At 38.0% G+C, this 11,252-nt stretch overlaps 1 protein-coding gene across 1 annotated transcript; it reads left to right on the top strand.

The window, feature by feature from the left end:
• The first annotated feature begins 6,885 nt into the window (after positions 1-6,885).
• Positions 6,886-10,585, top strand: ATXN7L3B (ataxin 7 like 3B). Its single transcript, XM_019455117.2, has one exon. The coding sequence runs from the start codon at positions 7,220-7,222 to the stop codon at positions 7,511-7,513; it is 294 nt and encodes a 97-aa protein (XP_019310662.1). The 5' UTR covers positions 6,886-7,219; the 3' UTR covers positions 7,514-10,585.
• The last annotated feature ends 667 nt before the right edge of the window (positions 10,586-11,252 follow it).

The following is an 11,252-nucleotide window of genomic DNA, read 5'->3' as shown; positions in this document are numbered from 1 at the left end:
CTCTGAGAATGGGGACAAATCAAGGATCAAAAATTCCTTTGAGAATTGAAAATCGAAGAGCAGTTTCAGATGAATGAAAGAAAAGAAGAGGTAATACAACATGAGGTTAAGTCCAGAAAGGAAAACTAGAGCTACTTTAATAAAAAAAAAAAAAATCGTAATTAATCTGTGAAAGATTCTGAGATACCCTCATGTTAGTGCCTAAATTTGCTCTTACTTTTACGTTTACCAAGATTTTCACAAGAAAATTAATCTCTCACTTGGTGGCAAGTGCCAGATGCCTGTCTATGGAACACAAGAAGTAAAAGCATCCCACCCACCAGGTTAACAGCTTGACTTAAGAAAATATGAGACAGCTCTTGATGGGAGAAGACAAACAAAAACAAACCTAATGGACATTAGTCAAATTAGGGGGAAAAAGTATATTCAATTAATTACACGAAAACTTCTTTATAACTTGAATGCAAAGAACTATGGCAAAAGAAAGAAAATAAGAAAGATAGAAAGAAAATTTTGCACTGAGAAATTTAAAACCAATTTCGTAAAACCTCTAATACTTCTTAGACAGTAAGACCTTTTATATGAAGATTTTATTCTTAAAACCCTCAAAATACATTTCTAAATTAAGTTTATGATCTCTCTGTGTAGTGCATGGTTTGATAATCCAAAAAATGTTCCTTTTGAAGCAAAAGCTTCAAACAATCGAAATTAAAAAATAAAAAAATTAAATAGTACCTTGTGTAAATGTGTAGAGCTTCACTTTATTAGTGATAAATAATATCCATATTTTAGCAGCTATGGATAAGCAGAGTGCTTAAGCAATTGTATATGTCATTGGCCATTGGTAAATGCTACATTGGCAGTAAGATTTTGATGTAATACATATTAATGCTAACTCTAAAGTGTCTTTACAAAATGCATTTATTGTGTAACAAAGAGAAAATTAGGATTCACAAGCCCTGACGTCCTAATTCTGCCACCAATTAGTTGGACAATTTATTTAACATCTCTGGCCTTCATTTCTTTACAGACATGAAGGTATAAGTTTAGTTTCTTCCTTTTTCTATTGGACTGATTAAGGAAAAAAATGCCATGGATTTTTCTTGGTGAGTTCTATGTTCAGCTGTTTCTGTTTACTCTGCTGTGCACTAGCAACCAAAAGGCATGTTTTACTAATCAAGACAGGTTGAAGGCATGTTTTACTAATCAGGACAGGTCCAATCAGGACAGGTCAAGGTTACATGTCATGTTACAATCTTGGGGGTTATATTTCTAAAAAGTATTGTGCTTGGCAAAACCGGAATTAGCAAGATCAAGCTCTCCTAAAGTACATGGACTAGTAGGGGAGGAAAAGGCATCAATATTACTGTCATTAAATATATTTAAAAACTAATGTAATAGAAGTTCCAGAAGGCATCTGTGTCCAAAAGAAACCTGAGTTGTCAGCATTGTAAACTCACTCTGGTAGATGAGCTTTCTTCAGAATCATCTTCATTTTTTTTTCTTTTGAGAGAGAGAGAGAAAGAGAGCAGGGGAGGGGCAGAGAGAGAGGGAAACAGAATCTAAAGCAGGATCCATGCTCTGAGCTGTCAGCACAGAGCCTGATACAGGGCTTGAACCCACGGACTGAGAGATCATGACCTGAGCCGATGTCAGAAGCTTAATTGACGGAGCCACCCAGGTGTCCTTCATCTTCATTTTTTTTTTTAATGTTTTATTTATTTATTGAGAAAGAGAGGGAGAGAAGGAGAAGGATCAGGGGAGGGGCAGAGAGAGAATCCCAAGCACGATGCTGGGCTCCATCTCAGGAACCCTAAGATCATGACCTGAGCTGAAACCAAGAGTCTGACCCTTAACCGACTGAGCCACCCAGGTGCCCCAGAATCATCTTCATTTTCAAGCAACATTGCTACAGCACCCTGATCTGCTAAGATAAATTTTTTTTACCATATTTAAGGCTTTCATTAGAGAAACCATGTCTTTAAAAGTATTTTTATTAGATTAAAATTGAATGTCTTTGAACTTGTGTACATCATTGTTTTTGTTTTTGTTTTTGTTTTTTCAAAATTTTCTGCTATGTAATTGTTCCAGATTAAAAGAGACTACAAAGACATGACAAGTAAATGCAACATCTAGTCCTGGCTTGGCTTCCAGGAAAAAAATAAAAACTCTAGAAAGGACATTATTAGGATATTTGGCAATATTTGAATACGGATTGTATTTTAAACAATAGTATTAGTCAATTCTTAAACTAGTCAAAATCCTAAATTTGATCATTGTAATGTGATTGATAAGAGAATGTCGACAACCTTATGGCATAGGCACACTGAAATATTTAGAGGTAATAGGGCATGATATCTGTAACCCACTATCCAATAGATTAGAAAAAAACAATAATTCAGATTAGTTTGTGATAAGGAAATTCCAGAGGGGGAGGGAGAGATGAAGAGAGGGAGAAAGAGTGTAGAAGTGGCAAAATGTTAAGTAAATTTGGGTGAAGAGGAGATATATATAAGCTGTTTCTAATATTCTTACGATTCTGTAAGTTTGAAATTTCTTTAAAACAGGGGTTTTTAAAAGTCTCTGTTAATTGTTGCCACATCCACATTGCCTAATCAGAAATTATTTTCTATGTTCAGGTTTACATTTTTCTGGGTCCTTCTTTGCGTCCAATTGTAGGTATACACATATCCTTCTCTGCACTACCATGCACACTCTCTCACACAGGGAGGATCCAGCAACAATTATTATATTGTCTTACGAAACAGATTATAACCTACAAGGCAATGCCATAAATACTTTTAAAATGTTTTTTAAAACATATTTCTGTACATACAAATGTATGAAAATCATTCCAGAGAGCCTCTAGAGCACTTCTGTAGATCAAACTGGTCTCAACAATTGATATATAGAAAGATCAACTGTTTAAAAAAGACTATATTATGCTAAGTGCTAAAAATTTTATTCATATACTACACTACTTACTAACTATAGTTAGCAGGATTACAGTGTCTTTCTCTTTAGAAGATCATAAGCCAGAGTTGTTATAAACGCCAAAATTCACTAAGTCACCTTGATTTCACAGTTGAGTAGGGCAGATTAAAATCGTAAATTTATTTTAGACATTGCAATTTTAGCATGACACCCTTATCTAATATCAAATTGTGGTGTCTCAGAATCTCATGCAAGGCATGATAATCAGTTTTTAAATGCAAATCCTGAAAAATGGATTTCAGCAGAGGATGAATTTGAAACTTCAAGCTGGCCATGCCTGGAAGGACGTGTGAGTGCTTACTGTTGACTTATGGCACACATACATTTCTTTTGGCAAACTATTGACAAGAAGGCATAATACTACATAGCTTATTTCTGACATAAATCATGGTCCAATGAAACTAAGAAGAAGACCGTATGGCCAAATGTTCCCTCCCTCTCTAATTTGCTATTCACTTATTTTTAAATACCTGGGTAAGTAAAGAAAAAAAATAAAGTTTTAATGAATATTTTATAAGTAAAGGTGAATTTCATAGGAGTCAAAATCGTTACAGAAATTAAATTTTTCAGCTAAAATAAACATCTACAAATAACACCTTCGGATATTAGGCAAGATAATTACAACACTCAGCTAGTGTTCAGTAGATGAATAATTTTCCAAACCCTGAAGGTGCTTCAAGATGCCCTAGGTAGTAGAGCAGATTAGTTTGTAATAAGAAAACCCTTAGTCATCCAGTTGAGGACCTAACACTTGAGTTTTGTAGGCCAATATATATACATATTGACCCATAACTTGAAAAACCTATTTTCTTAGATTACTCAATTCACAGAAATTTAGTTTTAGAAAAACATTCAGAAAACATGAGCCCACCTTTTTTTTTTTTTTTTTTACAAATGTGAATTCACCTTCTTGCCCAAAGTCACTTGATAGATTAGTAGCAGAAATAATAAATTAGTAGCAACCCCTGTCTTTTGGCTACCAGAACTATCCATGATGCACTCTACTATCTCACTTTTCTATTTCATGTGAACACATACACAGAAAAATGTGTGACTATTAAAAAATAGTTGTTTTATGGATTTTCAACCTTTCATAAAAACCATTAGATAACAATTTAAAGCATGTTCCTCTTTGAAAGAGTTGATTTTCTCAGTGCATGTATTACAACTGAATGGGGAGAAAATAAAGACAATTAAACTTTCACAGTAAATTCCTTATACTTACCTTAATTTGTGTACTAAATATTTTAAACCTATATGATGTACATATTGTTTGAAGATCACTTACTTATGAAGAATTAATCCCCATCACTTGCTTTATATTGAAAAAATGGCTTGGATAATGGAGAATATCTATTTTATTTCATTTCATTTTTATACCAAAGGCTTAAATATCTTCAACCCTATTGACTGCAATAGAACTAAGGAGTTCCTTCTAACTTCTTTTTGTGGCATATCATTGATTTAACATAAAGACTTCAGTACATTTCAGTGAGAAGTAAGGCAATCTAGTTAAATGAAACAAATAGAAGAGAGGAAATAAGGTGATGATGAACATCAATGCAAATTTTCAATGTCACAAAAGTGTTGCTGTTCTAAAAGTAAATTTGATAAAATACGGACAGAAAATTTAAACCTAGCCATTGTCCTGATTATTTGAATTTCAGTTAATATGATGGTCTGCTTGTGATATATTTTGAACTATATTTTATTGATGACCCTCTTCATTAAATAAACTGAGGACTTCAGTTCCAGCTCTCACAATATAAGGAGGACTTAAGGAGCAGAGAAACAATCTTTTATTCTCTCCCATCAAAATCAAATATGCAAAGGTTCTCATGATAATTTGGCCAGAACAAATTACATGGGAGACAATCACCATGAAGAACAATTGTCCACTATCAAGCCCTTTTAATTCCTTGCTACTCAAAGTGGTCCATGAATCAGCAGCATCAAAGTATGTTAGAAATGCAGAAACCCAGGCCCTACGTGAGACATACTGAACTATAATCTGCATTTTTAAAAGATCTCTGAATGGTTTGTATGAACATGAAAGTTTAAGAAGTATTGCTTTAAAACAGATTTGCAGAAGGCATGAGAGAAAAGGAGTCAGTTTTACATGACTCCTTTATTTTAGGAGTCAGTTTTACATGACTCCTTTTACATGACTCCTTATTTAACATCTGTATTTTCTTAACTAGACATATCACAAAAAAATAATAATATAGTATTATATACTTTTGTTAGATACTTTGTGAAAATTTTTATATTCACTCTCATGTTTAAATCTCACAACAAACCTATGTGATGAGAACTGTCGCCAACATTTTGGAATGAGAAAACAGATTTACATAAATAGATAGGACAAGTTCACACAGATAGTAACTGGTAGGAAGCAATCTGACTCAAGAGCTTGTGCACTTAATCATTATATTTTATGGATTAACATATGGCTACATGCAGATTCTGACCTATCAAAATATGGTACCAATTTTTGAGTGGAGAACATATAAATTGCATGATAGCTGTAGTAGAAGAATAAATTCTATTTAAAAAATTTTATCATGCATGAATCTTAAATGGCCTAAGCTTTCAAAATCTTTTATATCTGCCAATTTGTGATTTTTAAGATGATAAAATACACAATCAAAAAATTTGGATGGGTACAAGCACTGATAAATTACTCCTAAACCAAATAAGGTTAATTGGTACTTAACCTTCATATGAGGTGAGATAAAAAGAATGATTTATAAAACTATTTGAGAGTGTTCTAATAATCATATACATTATGAAAGATACATGTCTATATTTTCCTTTATTCTGGAAAAGAAATTAAAGAATCAGAAAGGTACATATTTTAAAGTTTTTCTTTCTTTAGTTACAGCTATTTTTGGATATATTATAAAGATTCAAGAGGCTGCTCTATTTAGTGGTGGTGGCAGGGACCAAAAAACTAGCAAAAAGTGAAGTACATACTACAGTATTTTTATTATGGTATATTCTAGTCCATAGTTAATATGATTAAAATAGCTCACATTTACTGAATGCTTGCTTACATGTAAGGCACTGTCACAAGAGGATTTTTTTTTTTACGCTATCATTTAATCTTAACCATGAAATAGAGACTAGCTTTATTCAGATAAATACAGAACGGCTAAATGTTGGATCTAGGATTTAAACTCCAGTAGACTGGATCTAATTCTCACATTCATGCTGCATAATTTTAGGGAAAGCTTCCTTTATTTCCCAGTATGCTTAACATATTTCAGGTTTCCTCCCTCTTTAATAGAGACTGGACGTGTAAATTTCTCTTTGCATTATTTTAGAGATGTATATGATAATCTACTTATAATCACTCTGCTTTAATGGACTTATAAGTGAGATAAACGCCTTAGGTTCATGGGATCAATATATATGAATTATGTCTTTAGTACCTAGTTCTTATTTTTAAGACTGAAAGGCAAATTATATTGTAATTTGTTTCCTTGCACCATCTAGTGGATTTAAATGACAAATGCGGCAGTTAACTAGAAATAATTAAAAGTCAATTATATAAGTGAAATTTTCAAACGTATTCGGAGAACTGTTCCTAAAATCATATTTTGGATCCTACCAAAAGGCGCACGTCATTATTTGCCATTTTCATGAGGGAATCAATTAGGCATGTGTGGTGAATTCATTAGGGAATGTTTAAATCTACAAATAATATAACAGAAAACAGAAGCATCCTTGCAATCCATTTACATTAGAAATAAGGAAAGTCCAACACGTTTAGCTCTCCGAACCAAACGAAATGGTAAACTGCGAGGCTTCCCAGGGACCTGCGCGGAGGGAGAAGTACCGCGAGTCTGCGCGGGACCAGTGCGCAGGCGTTCTGAGGGGCGGAAGTTAGGAGGCGGGGCTAAGCCCGGACCTGGGAGCGGAAGAGGCCGGGGTTGCTGGCTGAAGCGCCGAGACCGTTTGGCGGTGAGTCCGGGGCCAGCCTGAGCTCAAAGTCCCAGACCCCAGGAGACGCCAGAAGAAACCGAAGGACTTGAGGTTCGGGAGCAGTCGCCGCTGGCCGCTGCTCTGCCTCCGCCCCCGCGGACGCCTCCGCCCCCGCCGCCTGAGGACGCGGCCCTGACAGGCCTCTAGGCCTAGGCGCGGCCCGAGGAGCCCGACGTGTTGCTGCCGGTGCTGCTGTGAGTAATACGAGCGCCCTCTCCACAGTCGTTTACAGATTAAAATGGAGGAAATTTCGTTGGCTAACCTGGATACTAACAAGCTAGAGGCCATCGCTCAGGAGATATACGTAGACCTAATAGAGGATTCTTGTTTGGGCTTCTGCTTTGAGGTGCATCGGGCAGTCAAGTGTGGCTACTTCTACCTGGAGTTCGCAGAAACTGGTAGCGTGAAGGATTTTGGCATTCAGCCTGTGGAAGATAAAGGAGCGTGCCGCCTTCCGCTTTGCTCCCTTCCCGGAGAATCTGGGAATGGGCCTGATCAGCAGCTGCAACGCTCACCCCCAGAATTCCAGTAGCTGCAACATGAGAGAGTCAGAGGGTGACCAGGACAATAACATAGACCGGTCCTGTGGTTTGGAGAAGTTAGGTATCTAAGTAGAAAAAGAAAAAAAAATAAAATAAATAAGACAAAAGTCCCAATTCCCATTGAAGATCCTAGCCTTTAAAAACCCAAAGTGGAGAATTTAGGAATTCGGATCCTTTTATAAGTATATTACCTGGAATCAGCTTTGAAACCCTGGGCAGGAGGAGCTGTGCATCCTGTGCACCGTACCGTGCAGGTCGAGCTCTACACCAGGAAGTGCACAAGTGTACTGTGTCCAGCGCACAGGTGAGCAGCTGTGTACCCAGCATATAAATCCTTTGGTTCCTCAGCCTTGCCGTCTGCCTGATGTCAAGGGCTTTCTCGGTAACTGACAGTTTGGACATAGCTGATGGTCAGGCCTTAATCACTGGGCCTCAGTGGGACTGCTCCTGTGATCTCTGAGCCTCTGATTTGGACTTCTCCAAGACAAGTGAAAGTCAGGTATGAGATCTGGATGTTAACAGTTCCAATTTGGGAAAACCAAGAAAAAGAATTACAACTGAATCTGGTAGGGGAAGCTCTGTGATCTTGGCTCCAACAAGAAGAAAAGGTCAAAGCTACCAGTTTCCCAAAGGTCCAGCATTTACAGTGACTTGAACAGACTTGGGGACAAGGGCTAACCTTTTGCTGAACAGAGCCCTTTGTCTTGCACCCCACCCGGTGGCATAGGCTTGGTAAATGGACAACTTGGTTATCCGGGCAGGCTGAGGATTTAGTTACGATTCCTTGAAGAGGTAGCAGGGGCCTCTGCAACTATGCACGATCTCTTAAACTGCAAGATTCATATCTGGATATATGATGCTGTGAACAACAGTTTGGTGGGGCAGTCATTTTCCTACTCTGAGTTACTATAGTGTTACCTAGCCAGTCCGTGTGTCTGACTTGGTCATTATGCCAGGTCACTACCTGCCTCTCATGCCAGAGGCAGGCCTGAATTACTGAAAAGTATAATGGCCATGCAGGAGACTGTGATTTGAAAGCTGAGCCCAGAGGGGACCTCTTCCAGCTACCTTCAGTGTTAATGGGTTAGTACTAGGAGCCAAGGAGCAAGACTGGGTTGTCTCTCATCTGACTGCAGTATCCTATTGAATGCCCCTGTTCCTTGGGTTGGTCAGTCAAAGCTCTGTTACGGTGACCATCTAGACTGTCCCCACCTCTGTCCCTCATGAGGGGCAGCCCCTTCCATTCAGTCCCATTTGGACATTCTTGACAACAAGAGCTGTCCTTTTGTTGTCAGAAGTCAGGGAATGGGATAGGCAAGGATGGGAAATGTGAGCCACATATCAAAACTACCCTCCACTTTACTCCCTGATCGAGGGTTTATGAAGTGTAGAGGGGTGAGAGCCCCAAAGTGAGCGGGAACGGTGCTGCTTTATTTGAAATGTTTTCTTACCTCATTCTGTGCCCCAGTAAGGGGCCCAGCCTCATCTGTCTGGCTTGGCCCCATGTTCCTACTGTCCCCTGCTCCACTGCCTATCTGGTGCAGCTCACGACTCCAGGTGCTGCCTGCCACCCTGCTTTCACACTGACCAGTTTCAATTCATCTCTCTTGATGCTCCTGCTTCTGAAGCCTGCCCAGTTTCCCTTTCCTTGGCTTGTTTTAAGTTTTCCTTTTCTTCTTCTTCTTCTTCTTCTTCTTCTTTTTTTCTTCCAGGAGATCCAGAGAAGAATTTTTCTGAGGGGTTCCTCTGTTCAGATTAAAATGGGGAGAGAACATAATTTTTTGTATATGAAAGGCAGTGTCATGCCTAAGCATTTTCCTATAGGACTGCCTTGCTAGATGCCTTCCTGCTGTGTCTTACTTCATAAGGAGTTACATCTTCCCACCTCCACTTGGATACTGCCTCTTAGGACCTAAGCAGAAGACCAGTAAAGACTGACTGACACACATGAGGATGGAGTGGGTCCTGATCTGTTTTCTCTAAACCTTGCTGTGCATGTATCCTTATCCCAGAAGGAACTGTTTGGACTGTATGGACTGATTTGTGTTACATATAGACATTAAGGGAACCATAGTAATAGGGCTGGCTTCAAGACTGTCTATTATTGCATTCTCCCCCTGGAATTGTTCTGGTCAGGGTTAAGGTGTAGTTACAGATTGGTCTTCAAGAATTGTAATAACTTTTTAGAAAGTTAAACTTCAGCAAGAGCTAAGATAATTTTGGGTTATCTGCCCTTGATTTTATAGACATCTCCTTCTAAGGGGATACATAGGGAAAGGAGGATCTAAGTAAAACTCTGGCCTATTCCCAAATAACGTCTGAGAAACAGGCTGAAGGTAGGGTCATCGTCCACTCTTCCTTCAGGGAGGGAGCTCTGATTGTGATATTACTGTTTGCTTTCTGGTCTTTCTCTTGGTTAGAGGAGGAAGAAGTGGAAAGTAATTTTGAAAAATCATTGGTTCATATTACCTCCCTCTTGGTTATTGTTTTTGTTTTTTGCCCTCCCGTTATTAGGGCAGTAGCCCTAGGCCTCTCCTGGTTGGGTATGAAGTGGGCTAGGTCCAACAGGTGCCCTGAGGGGACAAGCTAACTCCTTTCTTTTCTGGGGAGTGAATGCTCCCTACCATATAGTTGACAGTGGTTAGGAACTCTCCCTTTCCCTACTTATCTTCCCTCTAACAGCAGAATTCCTATCCCTCCTTCCTTCCTCAATTAAGTATATTGATCACCCTGTAATTCTATTATGTATCTGAGTGTGTGTGTGTGTATGGGGGGAAGGGGTTCTTTACAAATTTTTGTGGTTTGTGGCTTTTTCTTCCATACATTAGTTCCCACCACCGCATGTCCAGGGGCCATTGCCTGGCATTATCGCATGCTGGGATCATTGGGGAAGTGTAGTGAAGCTCACCACTGTCCTTTGTTTTGGAGATTATTATTTTTGCATAAGTAGTCCATCCTATACAGATTGCTAACTGTGTATTCCCCTTGCCCCTATGGCTGCTGGTGTAAATAAACTGCATCTCCCCATTGGTAAACAGTACTAATAAAATTTTAAAAAATGACTTTATTTAGACTGTATGTTCATCTTTTAAGATTATACATGTTTTTCAGGTATTGACATAGTAAAATAAATGTTGAATTGCTGTTGAACCTTTATCATTTTCTCCTGAATGGGAGTTTTATCAAAGTAGAGGAACTTTGTCCAACTTTATTTCTCCATCTAGTCCTACACATTTAGCCTTCTGCAACATCCAGTGTAAGAAACGAAGTAGGTGGTAAAATAAATACAATCCAAGCCTGTCACTAAATGAGTCCAATATGAAAGTCAGTTCTCTTTGAGTGGAACTCAAGATACCATAATATATACATTTTATCACCTTTTCAAGCTCATACCCTTGCTCTCAAAAGACACATGATTCATAGCAGAAAATGAGTTGGCCTTTCTAAAGGTAATTTTTTTCCCAATACTTTTCATTATTTTTTTTACCCCAACTCTTTAGGTCTTTCAGTTTGTTTTTAAAGTAATTCTGAGAATTTTTATTCCTTTCAATTCCTAATCCAGAGGTGGAGCACTTCTCTTAGAAATTATACATATTGCTTAGTGCTGTTCAAACTTGTTGGCTAAATGTTCTAGTTCATTAAAAAAAAAAAAGTCCCAAATTGGAAGTAATATTTAGACGAGTAAAAATTATGATAGAAATGGGGCCAGCAGAAAAATAATCTCAGCAC

The sequence above is a fragment of the Panthera pardus genome, unplaced genomic scaffold, assembly GCF_024362965.1.
Source record: "Panthera pardus isolate Hobbes unplaced genomic scaffold, ASM2436296v1 HiC_scaffold_6, whole genome shotgun sequence".
Taxonomy (NCBI): Eukaryota; Metazoa; Chordata; class Mammalia; order Carnivora; family Felidae; genus Panthera; species Panthera pardus.
This window is presented reverse-complemented; position numbering and strand designations above follow the sequence as displayed.

What these genes read in the sequence shown, in the direction of transcription:
- ATXN7L3B (XM_019455117.2), top strand. Translation starts at nt 7,220, where the DNA reads ATGGAGGAAATTTCGTTGGCTAACCTGGATACTAACAAGCTAGAGGCC.